Source organism: Melopsittacus undulatus, chromosome 6 (assembly GCF_012275295.1).
Source record: "Melopsittacus undulatus isolate bMelUnd1 chromosome 6, bMelUnd1.mat.Z, whole genome shotgun sequence".
NCBI lineage: Eukaryota > Metazoa > Chordata > Aves > Psittaciformes > Psittaculidae > Melopsittacus > Melopsittacus undulatus.
The window spans coordinates 6,574,862-6,595,780 of NC_047532.1; the positions used below are offsets into that span (position 1 = coordinate 6,574,862).

Genomic DNA, 20,919 nt, shown 5'->3' on the forward strand with positions numbered 1-20,919 from the left:
GGGGTGTCCTACCGTGGCACACCCTTGGTGCCCTCTGCTGCATTCTGGAGCTGCCTTTCTAATCCTCTTCCCACCCTGCCAGGTTAATCTGGGATTTGCCTGCCCAGTCTGTGAGGAATTAAGGAAACTCCCTTATCAGGAGGGCTTCGGTCCTTCCGCAGCCTGACAGCCACAGGGCTCCCTTCCCCAGGCTTCCTTTACCCAGCCACTGAAGGAGCACCTCAGTGAAGGAGCCCAGAACTGCTGTGTGTGGTCAGAGGCAGTCACAGGCTCTGTGCTCTGCAGACCACAGAAGAGCAGACAAGGGTTGGAAACAGTCCTTTATTGAGTCGGATTTGCTATTCCTTGAACACAAGAACAAGTTCCTACCTGGCCACAGCCCATCAAGATGCAGAAAGCTGCCCCACGGAGGGCCCTCTGGCACAATGGTGCTGAATATTTACAGTAAATCCTATATTCTGGTTGCTCTCACAGGCATAGTTCAATTCTTTAGCTCCACAAACCAAGCCCAGAAAAATACATGTGAGACCAGCACTGGACATGCCCAGCAGCAGAGGTGTGTGACTAGAGCACCGACTTCAGCGTGGCAGATAACACCACTTCCTGCTCTGCTCCAGGTACAAGGACCCTGTCCTGCTCCTCACTTCTCCATGAGGGACTCCAGCTGCTCCTGCAGGGATGTCATCTGGGAAGAGAGAATGAGGCATTGCAATATGGCATGGCAGGGACTCCTGGTACCTCCAGCCCAAGCACTTGTTTCTGTGGATCTTCCACCTAGGTTGGTGCTGCTTTGCCTGTACATTGCAGGGAGGCATCCCTGGGCACCTCTGGGGCACAATAGGAACATGGGAGTGGGAACCTCCTGCCTTGGTACCTGGCTGAAACTCAGTAGAGCTGCTCAGGCAGGAAATGTGCCCAGACCCTACAGCTACTGCCCTTCTTGTACATGGCTTTCTGTGCCAGGTTTTACCCCAGGCAGCAATCCTGGCAGCCTTGGACTGTTTGTCCATGGTTCTGGGTCACTGCTTCTCCAGAAGAAAGGCTGTAATCAACCCCATCTCCTACACCTCCTTGTGCTTGGAAGCTCTTGCAACTACACATAAGGTACAGGCACAGCTGACCCGGTGTAGTACAAGATTCAGGAAACTTCATCATAGGTCAAGCCTAGAACCACATCATGTCCCAGTCCTTCCCCCTCCACTGGGGGAGCTTCCTCACCTGCTGCTTCTCTCGCTCCTCCTGCTGCTTGAACTCATCCAGCACAGCTTGGAGACGTGTCTGCAGACACAAACATGAGACACCACAGTCACCCGTCTGTTCTCAACTGAGTGGGTGCCAGTACATCATGTCAAATAGTGCGGCCAGCCCCAGGCTGCACGGACAGCCAGCCCTGCAGTTGTGTGCAGTCCCAACCCCTAAAAATGGATGGGCCCTGACAATATCTTCCGAGGGTGTTAAGAGAGCTGGCTGATGTTGAAGACCACTCTCCATAGTCTTTGAGAAGCCGTGGAGATGAGAGCACATCCCAGGAGACTGGAAGAAGGCAAATGTCACCTCCATCTATGAGGAGGCTTAAAGGTTTTTTCAGCCTAGAGGAAAGGTGGCTCAGGGGAGACCTTATCACCATGGTTAAATTTAAAGGGTTGCTACAAAGAAGATGGAAACTTCCTTTTTACAAGGAGCCACAAGGAAAAGACAAGGGTTAATGGGTACAGGTTAGTCCCAGGGACATTCCGGTTGGGCACAAGGGGAAATTTTTTCCCAGTGAGAACCATCAGCCATTGGAACAATCTCCCCAGGGAAGTGGTGGATTCCCCAAAACCTTTAAGACTCAGCTGGATGGGGTGCTGGGCATCTTGCTTAGACTGCTTTTGCCAAGAAAGATTGGATCAGATGATCCTTGAGATCCCTTCCAGCACAGGATTCCATTATTTTAAGCCCAGACCCATGCCTTTCCCAGGCCAGCAGCAGATTCAGTCTGCTGGATCTAATGGCAATCCAGTGCTAAGCAGAAGACCTGAAGAGCCCCCAGGAGAGCTCTCACCTTGAGGGCCAGGTTCTCCACTTTCATGATGAGATCTTCCTGGCGCTTCCTCCTGTCCTGGGTCTCCTGGAGTTTACTTTTCAGGTTGTCAATCTGTTTCTGGATCCCCATGACTGGAAGAGAGAGAGAGCTCAGACCCACAGCAGCAACAGAGCAGGGCAGTGCAGGCTGCCTGGCACCCTGCTGATCCTACTGTGCTCTGCATCCACTCACCTATCTGGTTGGAGCCCTCATTCTCCTGTTGCTGCCCATCAGACTCATTCAGCTTGTCCTGCAGCTGCCTCTCCAAGTCATCCTCAGTGTCCATGATGTTCAGGTCTTCGTCGTCATGATGATCCCTCTCATCTTCATCTTCACTGCTGCTGCTGATGTCATTAAATATCTCCCTTAGTTCATCATGTTCTAAGGGGAAGAGAAAAGGCACAGCTGATGACCTCCTCACACCCTCTGCCTGCCAGGGACCATGTCAGTACTGGTTGTCTCTCTCTACACCCTCTCTCCTTCGCTCTGGTTAGGGCTTACCCCAGAGAGAATGGGGCCAACTGATTTACTTAGTGGCTAGAAAGAAAACAACAGCCTTGCCCACTGCACCTGAGGAGCCTTGCTTATGTCCTGACATCCCTGGGGAGGAGATGTCCAGGCTGGTGAGTGAACCATGGTTGTCTACTTCTTTTGTTTCATCTTCAGCAATGACTTCCCAGCCTGACAGCAGGAACAGATGAGTCAAGGGAAAAAGAGGAACATGAAAGATGCAGTGTGATGGAAGAATGCTAAAACCTGCAGCGGATCACTGCCCCTCCAGCAAGTCTGGCCTTGCAGCTATGGTTACCCAGCACAAACCACCCCAGCCCCTTTGTTTGATGCCTTCTCCTCTGCCATTACCTGCTCAGTACAATACAGTCCAAGGAAGGTCACCATGAAGAAACAATGAGCTCTGAACAAGGCCAAGATGAAGCTCCAAAACTTCAGTGCCTCTTGCACCCCTGTCTCACAGCCTCTCACACCCATACTAAGCTGAACTCTCCTTGCCAGGACCCCCACGTCACACACAGTGCCCTGTCCCCCACTTAGGCTTTTTTGTCTCCTAAAAGGATACGGACACTGACAGCTTCAGCATCTGTGCTCAGGAGACGCTTCACCTCTTTTTCCACATCAGGAGACTCTATATACTGGCCAGAGAGGGGAAAGAGAACAGAGAAATTGTTAAATGCCTTATGCACGCTGCTGCTGTTGGCCAACTCCAACCCTCCACCTCTGCACAGAGCTGTTTCAAGCCTCTCTTATGCTTTCTGCTCAGCCTTTGCTCATCCTCACCCTAGAAGTAATTTATGCTCCTCTTGAAGGCAGCCCATCTATTTTGTACAGGGCTCCTTGGTGCGCTGTGTGCTCTCACTTTTGTACTGGGCTATGAAGTAAGACTTCAGGTGTGTATGCAGAGAGTCTTTGAGGAGCTGTACCTTGATGGATGGTCAGCTCAGCTCCTTCCTGCCTCAGTCAAAAGCAGGTTTAACTTTTCACGTTTCAATAGGCCAGGAATCTCAGTGCAGTGACATCAAATCTTTCCTGTGCGCTATAAGAATGTCTTGAGTAATTCGTTTCCCAAATGTCATGCAAAATAGCATGGAATAGTGCTCAGGAACTGCAAAGCAGAGAAGAACAAGTCTTCTCAAGCTCACAGCGCTGCCTCTCCCCAGCACCTTGCCTGGTTTGTGCATATGCACAGAGACAGTCTCTGAGCTCCATCTGTTGTCACTCCCCCAGCTGAAATGCCAGTTATTCTATTTGTAGCATTGCCTGTTGGGGAAGGGAACAGGTTATGCATAGAGAGAAGATTTCAGCTGGGAAAGCAGGAATGAGCGGGGCTTCATTTCCATGCAAGTCTTCCTTCCTTCTATAGGAGCAGGAAGAGATGCACTGTGGCAAGGCAGACACAGGAATGGGGTCCAGCAGCTCTCTGTAAAGAGGATCTTCCCTTTAGGAGCATCTTGGAAAACACAGAAGAAGCACTCAAAGAAGTGTTTAAAACTACTACTGATCCTTCACCCTCATCTTGGGCAAGGAAATACGTGAAGCAATGTTCTCTGGGCTCATAGAGAGGCACAGCCCTAATGTCTCTGCCTGGTTACTGTATCTGTGTGAGAAGCAACTCACCTTCTTCTTAGCTGTCTTCCGGAATCGTCTCTTCCGTACGTTTTTCAGGGGAAGAGTGACTGTGACAGAGGAAACAGATTGCATGTGTCAGGCAGACGGCCTAATGGGAGAGCTGTGTGCCAACAGGGAGAAGATCCCTTCGGGAACAGAGACAGCACTGAAAAGAGCAGCACCACAGGCGAGACGTGGCATTGGTGAGTGCCCTCAATAGCTGTGGGGACCCTGGGGTGGTGGGATGGAGCTGTTTGTTTGGCACAGCCTCTACTCACTGCCATGGTTCCAGATGAATTTCTTCTCTCTGTCCTTGTCCTTCTTCTTGTTTGCCTTGGGGTCAGTGCTCACAGTTTGCTCTTCCAAAGGGGGGTACAGATCACCATCCACAGTGCAAACAAGCATCTGGAATCCCCACATAGACACAAAGGGTGCTTATTGTTACACAAGGACAAAAGGATGTGAAAGCTTCTGTGCAAAATTAAGTGGCTGCCCACTGCATGGGTGAGCCAAAGGGATTCCCAGGCACGGGGTACGAGGAACACAGTATTCCACACCCAGCTCACTTCATACCCAAGCACAGCAGCAGTTAGGCTGTTACAAGGACAGTCACGTTTCATGCTTTGCAAATGGGATTTCTAAACGAATTTTAAGCTGCTGATAGTGTGAGAGTCCCAGAATTGGCAATGTTATAGTGGGTGTTCAGCTGCCAAAGTGTACAGGGGTTTTCCTGGAGACAGGAGCAAGGAATTAAGCTTCTGGGGCAGACGAGGACAGCCCATACCTGGCATATATCTGCTGTCTTATAGAAGGTTTTCTTATCAATGGTTTTTAAGCTCTCAATGATGCAGGGCAGATCCACCAGCTTGGCTGCCAGCGGCACCCGGTCCACACGGACAATCCCATGGCGCCCATCCCCTGTGGAAAGCCATGGGACAGGTTAGCGCTGCCACTGAACAGTCAAACCGAGCAACACATTCCCGGGCAGCAAAGACATCAAGGGAAGACACAGGCAAGTCACACAGCTTCACTTGTGGACTGTCAGAGGAGTTATAAGATGCCCTGATCCCACTCACCGTGTAGCTCAATGGTGAGCCTGTCCTTCAAGTTGACATTCCCAGACTGTACCGCTCGCCGCACAGTGGAAGCATATTCCTGGGAAGGTTGGAAAGCCTCATGTCAGGACTGGATGGGCTTCTGAGAATGCCCAGCTTCAAGCACCCCTCCATGCCAACACAGACAACTGCAAGAGCTGCAATGAAAACGGCACCCTCCTCCCAGTGCATTATCCCTGTGGCTCTGCTATTCCCAGTGCCCTTCACACCCCAGGCCATGATGCAGCGTTGGCAGCAGGGTGAAGACCCGGACTTCAGCATGATTCCTGCCGGGGACACAGCTCTGGGGGCAGTTACAGCTCCCATCACCGAGCTCTTGTGGTCCCAGCATGACACGGGCTCGGCTTCAAGCATCCAACCCACAGCACCGAGCGCACTGACAGCCACAGCAGCTGCAGAGCCAGCACCCGCCGTGCCTCCCCTGATCCTCTGCATGGCCATGGAAAACCAGCCCAAAGCAGTGGGAACGGGCTGCCCAAAGCAATGGGAACGGGCTGCCCAAAGCAATGGGAACGGGCTGCCCAAAGCAGTGGGAACGGGCTGCCCAAAGCAGTGGGAACGGGCTGCCCAAAGCAGTGGGAACGGGCTGCCCAAAGCAGTGGGAACGGGCTGCCCAAAGCAATGGGAACGGGCTGCCCAAAGCAGTGGGAACGGGCTGCCCAAAGCAATGGGAACGGGCTGCCCAAAGCAGTGGGAACGGGCTGCCCAAAGCAGTGGGAACGGGCTGCCCAAAGCAGTGGGAACGGGCTGCCCAAAGCAGTGGGAACGGGCTGCCCAAAGCATCCAGCCCGTTCCTAGGTCCCTTTCCGGCCCCACCTGCCTATCGAACCCGTGTCTCCAGCCCGCTGCTCCCCCAGGAAACGGGAATGAACCGCACGTAACGCGATGGCTGTCCCGGACCGAACGGCTCTTACCGGCGGCAGCCGCAGCACGAACTGGCTCTCCAGCTCATGCGGAGCATCGTCCTTGCCCTTACTCATCTCCCCCTCTTCGCCTGCAACACGGAGCCTGAAGCCCAGGCTGCCGGCAGCCCCGCGGGGGGGACCTGCGGCCTGTCCGAGCCCCGGGGCCGCGATCAGTGCCCTGTCAGCCGGGCGGAAGCCAGGCTCGGTGCGCCGGCATCAGCCCTCCCCCGGAACGGAGCCTGCGCCGAGCACCGGAAGGAGCGGGCGGCGGCGCTGCCATGGGGCTGGAGGGCGGGCGGCCCCGGTTCTATGTGGGGCTGGGGCTGGCGCTGGCCTCCAGCGCCTTCATCGGCGGCAGCTTCATCCTCAAGAAGAAGGGGCTGCTCCGGCTGTGCCGCCGCGGCCGCACCAGGGCAGGTACCTGCGGGCCGGGAGGGACGGGGAGCGCTGAACTGTCTGCCCCTTGCTTGTGGGGCTGCTTGGTCCAAAGGGAGGCTTCTTCCATCCATAGCCACACAGGCGCGGTCATAGAACGGACCTTGGAACGGCTCTTTCAAAAGCAAAATCGGGGTAAACTCTGCTTTTAGGGTAAAGGAATCAGTGCTGGCCGTGGCCGGTGTGGGACAAGGCAGCCTTGGGCTTGGAGATCAGGCTGATCCCACTTGCTCGCTTCCCCACGGCTGTTCTGCCATGATAATCCTGTTGGGTAACTTATGGAGTCATAGAACCAGCCAGGTTGGAAAACACGTTTAAGATCAGGTCCAACCTTTACCCCAGCACCGCCGAGGCCACCACTGACCTATGGCACTGAGGGCCTCGTCTACACGGTGTGTGAATGCTTCCAGGGACTGGTGCCCTGAGCAGCCTGTTCCATACCCGATCACCCTCTGGGGAAGGAATTGTTCCTAATGTCCAACCTAAACCTCCTCGGTGCAGCTTGAGGCCATTTCCTCTTGTCCTGTCTTGTTACTTGGGAGACCAACCCCCACCTTGCTACAACCTCCTTTCAGGTACCTGTGGAGAGCGATGATCTGAGGTTTCTTGTTGCTCTGTCTTCCCTAGGACAAGGAGGCCACGCGTACCTGCAGGAATGGCTTTGGTGGGCAGGACTGCTCTGCAGTAAGTACCTGCTCCAAAGCTGTGCGAGGACACACGTACGAGTGCTTTAGTCATGGTTTCCTTGTGTTCTATTTATTATGAACATTGCTTGATTTTTATCTGAGGATGCTGTTGATCCAATCATAGCTCTGTGTAGTCTAAATTCTCCTGCAGTACCAGGTTTCTTTGCTTAAACAGGAGTTGAGGAGCTCGTCTGAGTTAAGTGCTTCTGACGTGGCCTGCCCAGACAATGTAGTTATAACTGCACATCCAGCACTGTGGGTTTAGTGCCACAGCAGTTTCAGCAGCTCTGGTTTACACTTTTCAACGTTAGGAACCAATTTTACTTGAGTTACCCTTTACAAAGCTGTAAAAACTTGTCCTGGAAGGACAAGAACATGACTTAGAAACATGGCTCAAAACTCCTTTTAGCTTTGAGAACATTATGGAACTATTTTCCTGTGGTTCCTGCTAATGGGAGCAAAGATCACCATGCAAAACCACAAAGCCTTTGCAGGAGAACCTGTATCAGGCTTGTTCCTGCTGGTGCTGTGCTGTCCTGGTTGCACAACATAACCTCAGAGAAACATGGGCTGCTCAGGTAGGAACAGAGGCTCTCTTCTGACTGCTCTCAGACTGTACTGTGCTGAATTGCTCCTCTGATGCTCACCTGACAGTGTCTCTCTTGCAGTGGGAGTTGGAGAAGCAGCAAATTTTGCTGCTTATGCCTTTGCCCCTGCAACTCTGGTAACTCCACTGGGTGCTCTGAGTGTCCTGGTTAGGTAAGCAGCCTCAGAAACACCCTGACCTCCCTCACCTTCCAGCCCTGAGTGCTGAAAGCAGCTGCTCTGCTCTGCTCTCTCCCCTCAGGTACCCCATCTCTTGGCCTCATTGGTTTGGGGTGTTTTTTACTACCTTTCAGTGCAGTTTTGTCTTCCACCTTCCTGAATGAACAGCTGAATGTTCATGGGAAGATCGGCTGCATCCTGAGTATGCTGGGCTCCACAGTGATGGTGATCCATGCTCCGCAGGAAGAGGAGGTTTCCAGCCTGGAGTCAATGGCAGAGAAGCTGAAAGATCCAGGTACTTAAAGGGTCCTATCAATTCAGGCTTGGAAATTACAGTAGAAGGTAGGATACAACTTGGATTGGGAAGTACTGAACTAAAGAGTAATTGAGCTGTTTCTTATTCTGTACCTCAATGGAGGAAACATTCCCCTGTGTCAAGGATAGCTTGTGGGTTGCCTTCTGTGGTGGGAAAAGACTGGGGTCTCCACACTTTAAATGTGAAAGAAACAGCACAGGAAAGGAACAAAGCAAACTAACAGGTAGATGCTGCTGCTCATTAGAGGAAGTTCTGTGGCAGGGCCACGTACTCCTGTTATCTGGTGCTTTCCTCTTTATCCCACCACAGCCCACAGAATTCAGGTAGGGCTTCCCAAGCCTTCTGCCACCTCCCTAGACCTCCATCTCTACTTGCTGTTCAGCTACAGCTGTCACTGGTGCTGCTGTTCTCTGCTAGAGATCTTTAATTCTTCTTTCCCCAAGGATTCATTGTATTTGCTGTCTGTGTCCTGGTGAGCACCCTTCTGCTTATCTTTGTGGCCGGCCCCCGTTACGGACAGAACAACGTCCTGGTTTATGTCCTGGTGTGTTCCTCCATCGGCTCGCTTTCTGTGTCCTGTGTCAAAGGCTTGGGAATTGCCCTGAAAGAGTTGTTTTCTGGGAAGCCAGTGCTGAAAGAACCACTGGGCTGGGTGCTCCTTGTGTGCCTGGTGATCTGCATCAGCATCCAGATCAACTACCTGAACAAAGCCTTGGACATCTTCAACACATCTGTGGTCACACCCATTTACTACGTGCTGTTCACCACAGCAGTCATGATGTGCTCTGCCATCCTCTTCAAGGAGTGGCAACACATGGTACTGGACAACATCATCGGCACCATCAGCGGCTTTCTCACCATCGTGTCTGGCATCTTCCTCCTGCACGCCTTCAGGGACATGCCCTTCAGCCCCAGCCTCCTGCCCCTCTTCCTCCAGCAGGGCAGGACAGACCTGCATGCCTCATGGAGGAGTGCAGACAGACATCAGTCGTGTTCGCACCAGCCTCTGCTGCCCTCAGAGGACAAAGGTGCTCAGAGCACAGAAGAGGAGGAGGAAGGTGAGGGCATGTAAGGAAGCCTCTGAACTGCCAGCTTCTGCTGCCTCAGCTGCTGCTACAGCAGCCTCAGGTGTGATGGGGGAGCTGCCACTGCCAGGAGGCAGACAGGGACAGCAGCTTCCTGTGGCTACACACAGGAGCCTTGGGAACTGCCCAGCTCCTGGGATCTGGTGCCTTTTCACTGTTCTTACATGTGAAGGATCCATCTGTCCGTTATCAGGACACAGGCTTCAGCTGCCCAGGGGCCTGCAGCACTAACACAGTGCTAACCCTTACCGAGTGTGGACACCACACATGTGGGGAGGCCTCACAGCCCTTTCTAAAGAGTAGATTAACAGGTACAAACTAATCTAAGCTGATGCTGAGATGGCAGGGAGAGAAGGTGGCTGGCTGGCCTGAAAAGATGACATACCCAGAGTATTCATTCAAGCACTTGTTTTGCTCACTCTGCTAGAATTTATTTACAGATTCACATCCAAGAACAGAGTACAGCCAAAACGGGAAAACTGTGGTGCTGCCACTGCTGTGGCTCTTACAGAAGGACCAACCTCTTCATACAGTATCTGCTGTGCAGGTGATGCAGCACCTGCTGCCTGTGTTCTATTAAAAACCATTCAGTTACTGAGTGGCTCATGTTCCATTTGTACTGAGAGCTGGGCCATGCTGAAAGGCCTGAGGGGTTACAGGGGAGGAAGAACCGTGCCGATGCTCCAGGGAAACTCAAGATGGGGACAGGAGAGGGAATCACTTTGGGAACAGGAGCGACCTAAGAGTCCTTAGCTATTGAGGTAAGTTTCTTAAAGATAACTAGACAGCCATGTCCTCACTTACGTGGGTTTGTATCTGCATAGCTCTGCTGAACACATCCTGAAGTTGTTCCCAAGCCACCCGTGCTAGGTACTCACACACCATGTCCAGCCACCCAGGGCAGATGGACACTTGCAGAACTGCTTTAGCAGGTTCCTGTATAGAGCCCCAAGCCACTGCCAGTGGTCATGCCAGGCTTCCCAGAGGCATGCAGTATGTAAGCGCTGCTGAAACGCCATGCTGCCTTTCCATAGCGCAGGTGAGGAGTTTGCTGTTTTTCCAGTTAGAAGCTACTCTCTGTGCCTGGGGGACAGAGGTCAAGAAGACACAGCCACAGGCTTCCCTCCAGTCACCTCCACAGGTAAAGGTGCATGAGGTTATAAAGTACCTGGTTCCTTATTTCCTGCATTTAGTCTAAAGAAACTACTTTACAAGGCAGCAGAAGAGGAAAAGCCACAGCCTCTCCCACAGACAAGTTTAGATTCATGAGATCAAACTAATTGAGCAACAGGTCCCAATTCAGAACTACCTTCTAGCCAAGAGATAATTATACCCCTCCCTACTAATTGTACAATAAGCAGGATCACTGGGAAGGAGGGGGAGTAGCAAGGCCAGATTTTCTGTCCTCAGTGGCCATCTACCTGAACAAAGGAGAATCTCATGTTAGAAATTGACCCAGTTAATATTTATTACGTTGACCAGGGGAAAGCAGTTAATGGAGCGAGTCAGTATTGACAGAGTTGTGCTGCAGCGTGAAAACCTGTCGCTTTGGCCACATGAATGATTTACCTGTGGAAAGTAGTCCCCAGTAGTGATACTGCCTGGGATGCTCACTGTGCCCAGCAAGCTCTTCTCACTAAGGGTACCTTTCCCAGATTGAGCAGCGATGACACCTACAGGGCTCATGTCTACCCAGGAGGGTCCGTTTTGTTCAGCACCATTAAGGCAGCGGTCACGGGCTGGCCTCATGCAGCACTGACGTTCACATCAGCACTGGGAGCACCCCCAAACGTGAGCATCACCGCCCCTCCATTCAGCCGAATGGGTGCATTCCAAACGCTCCCTGCGGAGCACCGGGAGCCCTGGAGTCCCAGCACAGAGCCGGCTGCTGGCCCGAGGAGCCGGGAGCAGCGCATTGCCCCGGGGAGCAGCGACTGTGCCTCTGCCGTGGGCTCTCATCTGCCTGCAACTTCCCCGAGCCTGGCATTGAATTAACCCCTAACCCCCGGAGCCTCCGTGGGCTCATTCGGGGACCAGGAGCCGGCGGGGGGTGGCCGGTGACCCCCGGGGCGCGGGTCCCGCTCAGTCGGACAGGCTCTCCGAGAAGGCCGACTTGGACTTCTGCGTCTGCTCCAGCCGGTTCAGGATGAACTGGCTCGTGTCGATGAATCGCTCCACGCAGTTCACGAAGCAGGTCTCGGCCCGGCTGTCCAGCTTCGGGCCCGGCTTGTCCATGCACTTCTCCTGCACACAGCGGGGGGGACCCGTTGGTCCCGGACTTACCGCGGCCCGACACCCACCCCCCCCCAGGGCCCTCCTCCAGCCCATCCAGGCCCGGGACTCCCGTTCCCCACGAGCTCCCCCCGGGACCACAACGCTCCCATAGCATCTCCATTTTGTCCCCGTCTCCCTTCTCCCTCTGGGGACAAGGGTCCACCCGCCCGCCCCACCACCACCACCACCGCGACCGGAACCGGGCGGCCCGTACCCAGCAGAGCTCGGTCATCTGGTGCACCAGCTGCTGGAACCGCTGCTTCTGCGTCTCCACCTCGATGAAGCGCTGCAGCTGCGGGTCGGCAGCGCCCAGCCCTGGGGCGGACCCGTCCATCCCGATACCGGTGCTACCGGTACCACCGGCGGCCGCCGCGCCGCGACCTTCACGTGCCGCGCCACGCCGCAGCCACCGCGCCTGCGCCGCGCCCGCCCCTTCCGCGCCTGGCGCGCCCCCTGCCGGCGGGGCGGTATCAGCGAGGAGCCAGCGTTCGGAACGGTTTATTGAGCGGTCCCAGCACCACGGTTCGGTCCTGGGCTCGGTGGGGGGCGGCCCTGAGGGCCCCTCCGGTGCCGTGTCCCGTATCCCGTATCCCGTTGCCGCAGCCCCGTGGTACCGGCCCGCGGTCAGGGCTCCTCGTCCGTGATGTCCCGGATGCCGGCCAGCAGCGCGGAGAAGGTCGGACGCTCCTCCGGCTTCTGCAGGGAGACGGGAGAGCTGCGGAGCCGGGTCCCGGCAGCCCTGCGGTGGGCGCCGGGCTGGGGCCGCTTACCTCATGCCAGCAGCTGTACATGATGGTGTAGACCCGCTCCGAAGCCTGCTGCGGGCGGTAGAGGCGCAGCCCCTGGATGACGTGCTCCGTTGTCTCGCTGTTGTTGAAGCGCTCGTAAGGCATCTTTCCCAGCGAGTACACTTCCCACATGAGAACGCCTGGCACAGGGAACGGCAGGGACGGTTCACGGCATGGAAGCAGCGGTGGCTGAAGCTGCTCCGAGTCATTCACGCTCTTACCGAAAGCCCAGACATCGGACTTGCTGCTGAACTTGCTGTACAGGAGCACTTCAGGGGGAGACCACCGCACTGGGAACTTCGACCCCATGGAGCTTGTATACTCATCATCTAGGACGTACCTGCGGGAGGTAAATGGATCAGGGTGCCTGCCTTGCACTTCATAGTTTACTGCTACATGCAATCAACGAAGCCCAAATGGACCTGGCAGCTCTCGGAGTGACAACAGGTTGGCCTCCACATGGGTTTCAACAGGGAGAAATAGGGTGACACAAAAGCATAGCCACAAAAAAGGGGATGTGGAGAGAAAGCTGCATTCAGGAGACTAGAGGTGGGAGAAAGAAGCAGCAAAGAGAGGGGGATAAGGGACAGGGGAAGTAAGAAAGGGATGGTGGAAAGTGGAGAGGTGGGAGGCTGAGGCAGATAGATGAAACAGAAAGACAGAAGACAAAGGAAAACCAGAGCTGAAGAACTAAGATGTAGAAGAGACTGAAGGAGGAGCTGCAGGATTGGGACAGGAAGGTGACACAGACACATCCACCAGACCTGGAAAGGCCAAAATCCGACACTTTCACAATTCCTTGCTCGTTCACCAAGCAGTTGCGAGCAGCCTGTGGGTGGAGAGATGGAGGCAGTCACTCCTACCTGCTCCTGCCTCCAGCATCCTGCTTATCTATAGAGGGGCAACTTCTCTGCTGGCACTCTGAACAAAGCAGCACCAAGAGGAGATCAGGTACAGCACCCAGCAGCACCACAAGCTAGTGATGCCAGCCCAAGGCTGACAAAAGCAGGCTCAGCTTTTGATGGGGATTAAGAGGTCCCTTTCATGTCTGAGCCAACGATGCTGGCTAACACACACCTTGCCCTAGCCACAGACTGATTTCCCATCTGCTGGAAAACTCTCCAGTCCTGCCCTTTCTGCAATCACTGCTAACTCACTGCAGTGACTTCACAGCATCCTGCCCATGCTCAGGTGGGCAGGGAAAGCTTAGGGGGATGTGCTGCAGAGCTGCCTCTCCTCATCCTGATGAGCTGGACCCTGTCTGTCCAGGACATGCTGTGGCTGCTGCTCAGTTGGAGATGTGTCCTTCAGCCACAGGCCTACCAGGTCCCGGTGCAGGAACTGCTTGGATTCCAGGTACTCCATAGCTTCACAGACATCCTTGCACATCTCCAGCAGCTCGGCAGGCTGGAACCGCCTCCGAGGTTCCTTCAGGAAGTTCAGGAGGCAGCCGTTGGCCATGTACTCGGTGATGATGAAGATGGGATGCTGCTTGGTGCAGACCCCATAGAGCTGCACGAGCTTCTCATGAGACAGGTTCCTGTGTTGGGGATGAGAAGTTCTGAGCATCTAGAAGGCCAAGCAGCAAAAGCAGCATCCATGAATAAAGAGTGTGGGAAGGGAAGGTGCTCCTGGCCCAGGTGATGGTGGAAAAGCTCACCAGGGAATCAGGACAAAGGCAGTAGGTTCTTGGATGCATCTTGCATCCACGTCACCCAGGGGTGCAGCTGTTCTGGCAAGGCAGGTCCAGCAGTGACCTGCAGGCTGCTCACTACTTACATCATGACTTTGGCTTCATCGATGAACTCGTCCTCTGACATGGAGCCCTCCCTGATCATCTTGATAGCAACGTTGAACTGGCCTCTCCACTTCCCGTACTTCACCACACCGAACTGCCCCGTCCCCAGTTCCTTCAGGAAGGTCAGATCCTTTGGGTCAATCTCCCATGACCCTGGGATAGAGAGAACAAGCATAATGTGGGTGCGGGTGGCCTCCCTGATCTAGCAAGCTCAAGAACAGCTCACAAGCATTTGCTGCCTGAAAAAGCATCCCAAAAATCCCTGAAATCTGAGACTTGTTCCTCCATGGGATGGGGAGCAAAGTAGTTTATGGCATCTCTTGGTCAGAACCATCACCAGAGGGCCAGTGAGTGCTGGGACGTGATTCCTGGGAAGGCTGTGAGCCCTTGTGCCAGGAGACAGGCAGGATCCCAGCCTCAGAAAGCCAGTGTGGCAACCAGGGAAGTGTGAGGCCAGCTTACCATAGCCGAGGCCTGCTGTGGAAGGAGCACTTCTCTGGTGCTGAGACACGGGGTACTTCAGTCTGGATATGAGCCCTGAGACACAAGAAGGTCAGATTGCCACACCACACTTATCTAGCAGGGAACACGAGCCTCCTGCCTTCAGTGTGGGAAGGTGGGGATACTGTTGTGTCAGTAAACGCACTGCTGGCCCCACTGTGTCCCCAGTACTGACCGGCAGAGTTGTGCTGGTGGTAGGTGATGAGCTCCGGGATGGTGTTGAACACGTGCTTTTCTGCCAGGTAATACTGATTCTGGGGGGTGCAGCACACAACATAGTGGCGGATCATGCCTTGGGGGTCACTGGAGAGACAGTATGAGGGGTCAGCAGTGTGGGGAGGACAGGCAGAGGGTGAGGGGTGCCTCTGAGGTAGGAACAAGCTGTTCTCGGACCCACTTACACAGAGGACTTGGCATAGACGGACACAGTGTATTTCCCCATCTTGCTGGTCGAATCTCGGACAATGAAGCCTCCTTCCTTACCCTAAAAGGGTATAATGACAGGGTGGTTATGGGGTGGTGTAATGTAACAGGCAAGACATAAAGGGAGTGGAGTCCTACTTCCAGTCCCTGCCTGAGGGGACGTATCCTGAAGAGGTCACGCTGGGGTACAGATGGTTCCTGGGGCTGTCGGGGTGATGCTCACCTCCCAGCACAAGCCAGGCTGGTCCCATGCAACACAACGTGAGAGCTGCCCATGGTGTGCAGAACCAAGCCAGGGAGTCAGCACTTACCTCCTGTTTGAGCAGCTGCTCTGCTTGACTCCGGGTGATGTTCTTTGAGTACCACCTGCAACATGGACACGTGTCAGGGAGAGCACTGCAGCCACTGCTGTCCCAGCCTGCTCTGAGCCTGGCCCACAACAGGGATGGCTCTAGGCTCTCAACGGGTAGGGAAGAGGGAGAGGGACCCAGCTGGGCTTGCAGGCTGCGTGTGTTTAACAGAACTGCATGTAAAAAACTGACCATGTGCAGCTTGCACCATCCTTGGGCCCTCTACTCACTCAAAGATCTCCAGGGAATTGCTGGTTTCAGTGACATAGTTGCTGGGGATGTATCCTTCCCTCCTGCAGAAGAAAAAGGGCCAGTCACGCACTGATGGAGGGGGCCAAGGGGAAAGCAGGTTTCTTCTACTCAGAAACGGGCTCAAAAACCTTGGTGCAAACCCATTTGGGTTCATGCTACCACAGCCTGCTTTAGTCTCCTTCACTGTCCTCATGTGCCACCCCACACGGCAGCCTGCTGACTGTCCTCACCCCCAGGCTGCTGAAGAGGTGTGCTTGTCACCAGTGCCATGGCACCGTGAGAGGCCACTGCAATGGGAGCTCTTACCCGTTCTTGTCACGAGCCTTCCACCAGGGCAGGTGGCTCTCCTCCAGGATGAGGTACTCCTCACCCTTCTGCAGCTGCAGGTCCTGTGTGGTCATGGGCACGTAGCTGTACAGGGCCACCACCTTCTTCATCTCTCCTGCTGTGCTGGGGGCTGGCTCGGGAGGCAGCGGCTTCATCTTCCCAGAGCAAGGGAGAGCATGGGACAGGTGAGGCTGGCACACACACAGTGCCCATGAGACCCTCCCCAGGCCTGCTGGGCATGGGCTCAGGCCAGTCAGTGCAGTGATTGTCTCAGCTCCCCCATCTATCTCCAACAGGAGACCAATCCCCCCCCAACCCAGCACTTCTCATTGCAACATTTCCACCTTGGAGACCCGTCCTCACTAATGATAAGCGTTTTCTCTCTACCTTTTGGCTCAATCTGTGACTCCTCCACCCTATCCTAGGGCTTCTCCATCCTCCCAGCTCCCCCTGCGGAACCTCAGGGGTGAGATCACTTGCTTTTCCTACAGGCTTTTGATTCAAGCTCCTTCTCCCTCAGGGTACCCCCTGACACCCCTCTCCAGAGCAGGGCCCTGGCCTGTACATCTCCGAGCAATGCCATTGAACATGTTGGCTTTTCCCAGTTAGTCCGTTCCCTAAACAGCTCGGAGCAAACCCACATGATGCTGCTGGCCCCTACCTGGTCCTCCTCAGGAGTGGGGGGAAGAGGCTTCTTTGTCTTGCGATGCGACCGCCCAACTTTTAAACCTTCCGAACAGAAAAGGGACTTAAAGTGAGGAAAGATGCCCTGGCCTGGGGACAGGGCAAGGGGAGGGTGCCCAGTGTCTTACTGCCATTCCTGCTCTCCAGGATCTGGCAGCCCATGGCATTCTTGGCTGTCTGGGAGCAGCACAGGTACTGGCCATCGATCCAGAAGCAAGGGTGATACTTCTGTACCAGGTCACTGTTGTACCGGATCACTGTGGCAGAGAAGGGGGGATGAGTGCTGTGTCCCTGGCTCACTACAGAGAGCTCTGTGCTCCCTCCATGCAGATGATCAGCCCTGTCAAGTCATTCCAGCCTCTGCTGTGCTGCTGATACACAGCCACATGAGCCCTGCTGAGGGTTCACCTCAGCTCATTGCTCCTGCAGCCAGAATGTCCAGCATCCCCCAGGCTCTTGAGGTTTGCAGCTGTTTTGAACCCTTGATCTTCAGATGTGGGGAGGGAGGGAGGCCAGTGCTGTGCCTGGCTTGTCCAAGGGGACAGCAGGGCACTGCCACCATCCCTGCTTGCTCAGGCTCTTCCCCTGCTGGGATACCGCTCCTTTGCTAGGAGACAACCAGCTTCCTTGTGCCTCTCCCCACGCTAGTAGGACAACTGGATGTGCCTGAACACCACAAGAGCCCCATGCTGGCCCACGGCAGCTCTGTGGGGATGAGGGCAGGATGAGGGCATCCTGGCACCAAAAGACCAGCATTTCCTCCCCCCTTTTCCCTGTGGATTTCCCACTGTTTCAGCTGCCCCAGCAGCCCCCCTGCTGCAGCAGGGAAGGGGGAGAGAGCTGCTGCCTGCTGGGGAAGAGCTGCAGGGCTCTTGTGAAGGAACCGACTTCCCCGTTATCAGCCTGCATGGCTTCCGCTTGGCTGGGGCGAACTTCCCTCTGTCAATTGAAGCAGCTAATCACCCACCAGCACGAAGCCACAGAGATGCACGCACACCAAGAGGCAGCTCCAGCCCCGGGCCGTGAGCAGTGAGTCCCTCAGTGGGGCTGTGTATCAGGAGAGCAGCAGAGGCTGAAATGATTTAACAGGGCTGATCGTTGCATTCAGGGAGCAGAGAGAGCTCTCCGGAGTGGGCTGGGAGATCCTGGCCAGCGTTAAGCACCCCAGCAGTGCTGCTGCAGTGCTCAGCTCAAGCAGGTAGCACCTCATGCGGCAGTGTTAGCTTGGCAAAGCTCGGGGTGGGTTGGGAGGGATGCTCCCTGGCTTCCCGCAGGCTCTGGGGGCACTGGGGGCTCTACCCTTGTGTTCCATGCCAGTACAGCTGGGTGGCCACATCTGCTATTTCCTTTTGCCCTCAGTAACTTCTGAGCCTGCTCAAGCTCATTTGGAGCAGGCTCGTGAGAGGACAAGAAGCCTGAGCCGTGGTGGCTATGGTGGAGCCGAAGTCAGAGGGTGATAGAGGCGAGTGTTCATGTCCCCAGGCAGGAGCAGCTCAGGGATGCTAAGCAGTGGATGTGGGGCAGGGTTTTAGGAGTGCTATGGTCACAGGAGAAGTTTCTGATTGCTCTTCTGCAGCCACGGGACAGCGGAACCACGAGATAACAACCCCGGAAGCCTGGTGCTCTGGGTCACAGCACGCACACAGCTCCTGCCTTGGGTTTGCTTGGGGGGGGCTGCAGAGCCCCCAAACTCACCACTCTTCAGCTGATGGATCCAGCGCCTGCGCAGCTCCTCCGTCGGGGAGAAGACGTAGAGGGGCCCTTCATCATAGACCACCTGCAGGACCACACAGCTCAGCACCCACCGGGGGGTCTCTGGGGAGGATGGGGGGGAGCTGAGGCTTATGGCAGAGCACAAACTGTGCTGCCCTGCACGCTGCTCGCGGGACCGTGACACAGAAGTTCTAAATAAGCCCCTTCCCCTGAGACTTTCCACTTCCTTCTCTGACTTTCAGTGTGTCCAGAAGGGGCAGGCAGCTGGGCTGGGCACCCTGCAGACAGCATCCCTCCAGCCATGGGGCCGAAAGAGGCACAGCATTGCTCGGAAGGTGGTTTGCATGTAAGCAGCCCCCCTTATAGAACTGCCCAACCCCCCCGGGGCTCACAGTGCTCACCTGCCTGCCCTATGCAGCACTGACTGCAGCAGGGTGTCCCCAGATGGGTGAGTGATGCCTGACATGGGGGCAGTGATGCTGGGTTGGGCACCAGGTCCCCCTCTGCAGTCAGAGTGGACCCACAAAGGGGGCAGTGAGGACTCACCTGGAAGGGGTAAGGGAACCGTTCAATGATGGAGATCTGCTCCATGTTGGTGCAATCCTCTCCTTTCCTCTGGAAGAGAGAGGCAGAGACATGCTGGCATCCTGCTGCTCGGCTGCTGCCGTCTCCCATGGCACCCACAGCCTTTGGCATCCCCCTGCCCTGCATCAAGCCAGACCCCTGGTATGGGCTATGGGTGCAGAGCCCCCATGCCAAGTAGGGCTGTCCCCCATTCCCACCAGCCCAGAGCAGGGTCCCTCTCCCTATTTCCTCAGTGATGGGACACAAGTGGGGCCCCTCCTCACCGGGACCTGGCGCTCAGGGGGAGGGTTGTGCTCAGGCACCACTGTCTCCACACAGGTGATCTTCTCAATGTCCACTGAGCCCTTCTTGCTGCCCCGGCGCTGCAAGACACAGGCTTGGTTTGAATGATCATCAAGGGAGGCTCAAGCCAACTACTGTCCCTGTCCAACCACCCCTTGGGCTGGCAGAGGGACAACTGGTGAGCCCTGTGGCTGCCGACTCACCCCCCGTTCAAAGTCATACTCGTAGTAGGACAGCTTGCTCTCTGTCAGCAGGAACAGGCGCTTCTTGAAGTTGAGGGGAGAAGTCTTCTTCTTCTGCTGCGAGCGCTTCAAGAAGATGCTCTCCAGGATGACACTGGCCATGTCAGCCCTGCCGTCCTCCTCTGTGCCGTGCACCAGCACAGTGCTCGCTGCTGGAGCTCACTTGGGGCACTGCCTCCGCCGACCAAGGGGAGCCTGGAGGTGCTGGGACCACCACGGCAGGGAATCAGCTGCAGAGGTGTGCGGGCAGGTCAGTGTGGAGGGGCTGGGATGGGACCTCTCCCTCTCCTGTCTCCTCTCCAGTGCCAGGCTCTGAACCAAGCCACCACCCGGATGGCTTCTGATGGATGCTGGAGGGGCTCCGCTGGTGTGCCTATGGACAGACAGACATAGATAGAGAGGGAGGAGCGCAGAGCCTGAGCAGCAACACCCAGAGGGCTCCCTCCTCCCCTCCAGCATCATGTGTGTTTGTGTGGGCCGTTTCCTCCTGCCATAGCACAGGCACTTTGTGCAGGGATGTGCTGAACTGCCTCTGTGGACACCAGACCCTAAAAACTGTGGGTCGGTGCTGGCCTCAACTGGCTGCTGAGAGCACAGAGTAGCCCTAAAGGCATCCTTCCCACTGTGTGCATGGAGCCTGCAGGAGAGCAAGGATGATGCTCAACATTCCTCCTCCTCCAGGCTTGAAGGGCTGCCTGCAGCCAGCAACCAGAGGGGTTTGATCCCCTCCTCAGCAAAGCTCTTCCCTTGAGCCTCTCCAGGGATGGTCCAGGCAGAGAAGGGCACAATTCAGAGCACTACATTCCACTGCTGCCCTGCCTCCAGGGTGGCTGGAACTGCCCCTGGCCCATCTCTTGGAGCATCCTGTACCCTTTCATGCTGCACTGCAGCACACAGATGGTTCCAACACCACACAGAGCTCCGGGCTTCTCCTCGGAGGGCTGTAACCAGTGCTTCATTCCAGACTGGATGTATCAGGGAGTTCATGAGCTACATGGGCCACTGCTGAACTGTGACCTGGAGCTCTCCTCCATGTCTCCTGCCCTGCCCACCTATGTGCCCTGCTCCTGCTTCACCTCCACCTTCTTCCTGTTTGCTCCTACAAACATGGCTTTAGAGGGTATCCCAGGAGAAGTGGTTTCCCTCCCTGCTGCCCTCATCTCCTCTGGGGCAGGCTCAGAGGAGAGCTGGAGGTAAGGGTTGAGCT

At 55.5% G+C, this 20,919-nt stretch overlaps 4 protein-coding genes across 4 annotated transcripts; 1 reads left to right on the forward strand and 3 right to left on the reverse strand.

Annotated features, from left to right (window-relative positions):
* Positions 1-307: 307 nt before the first annotated feature.
* TAF7L (TATA-box binding protein associated factor 7 like) lies at positions 308-6,436 on the reverse strand. Its single transcript, XM_034063681.1, has 11 exons — positions 6,216-6,436; positions 5,263-5,341; positions 4,971-5,104; positions 4,465-4,591; positions 4,196-4,254; positions 3,141-3,213; positions 2,636-2,746; positions 2,258-2,446; positions 2,045-2,157; positions 1,219-1,278; positions 308-685 (listed from the first exon to the last, which is right to left on the reverse strand). The coding sequence occupies exons 1-11, from the start codon at positions 6,279-6,281 to the stop codon at positions 641-643; spliced, it is 1,056 nt and encodes a 351-aa protein (XP_033919572.1). The 5' UTR covers positions 6,282-6,436; the 3' UTR covers positions 308-640.
* Positions 6,426-10,091, forward strand: LOC101877745 (magnesium transporter NIPA2-like). The gene is made up of 5 exons (XM_034063680.1): positions 6,426-6,623; positions 7,269-7,325; positions 7,996-8,086; positions 8,227-8,387; positions 8,852-10,091. Exons 1-5 carry the CDS (start codon positions 6,485-6,487, stop codon positions 9,478-9,480), a joined length of 1,077 nt encoding a protein of 358 aa, XP_033919571.1. The 5' UTR covers positions 6,426-6,484; the 3' UTR covers positions 9,481-10,091.
* An 845-nt stretch (positions 10,092-10,936) lies between these two features.
* Positions 10,937-12,171, reverse strand: TIMM8A (translocase of inner mitochondrial membrane 8A). Its single transcript, XM_034063682.1, has 2 exons — positions 11,982-12,171; positions 10,937-11,737 (listed from the first exon to the last, which is right to left on the reverse strand). The coding sequence occupies exons 1-2, from the start codon at positions 12,099-12,101 to the stop codon at positions 11,576-11,578; spliced, it is 282 nt and encodes a 93-aa protein (XP_033919573.1). The 5' UTR covers positions 12,102-12,171; the 3' UTR covers positions 10,937-11,575.
* Positions 12,172-12,336: 165 nt separating this feature from the next.
* Positions 12,337-20,032, reverse strand: BTK (Bruton tyrosine kinase). Its single transcript, XM_034063604.1, has 18 exons — positions 19,674-20,032; positions 19,452-19,550; positions 19,150-19,218; positions 18,586-18,667; positions 17,019-17,147; positions 16,868-16,935; positions 16,186-16,361; positions 15,858-15,920; positions 15,589-15,643; positions 15,256-15,338; positions 15,030-15,157; positions 14,816-14,890; positions 14,335-14,506; positions 13,879-14,095; positions 13,320-13,384; positions 12,777-12,895; positions 12,538-12,695; positions 12,337-12,463 (listed from the first exon to the last, which is right to left on the reverse strand). Exons 1-18 carry the CDS (start codon positions 19,812-19,814, stop codon positions 12,392-12,394), a joined length of 1,971 nt encoding a protein of 656 aa, XP_033919495.1. The 5' UTR covers positions 19,815-20,032; the 3' UTR covers positions 12,337-12,391.
* Positions 20,033-20,919: the final 887 nt, after the last annotated feature.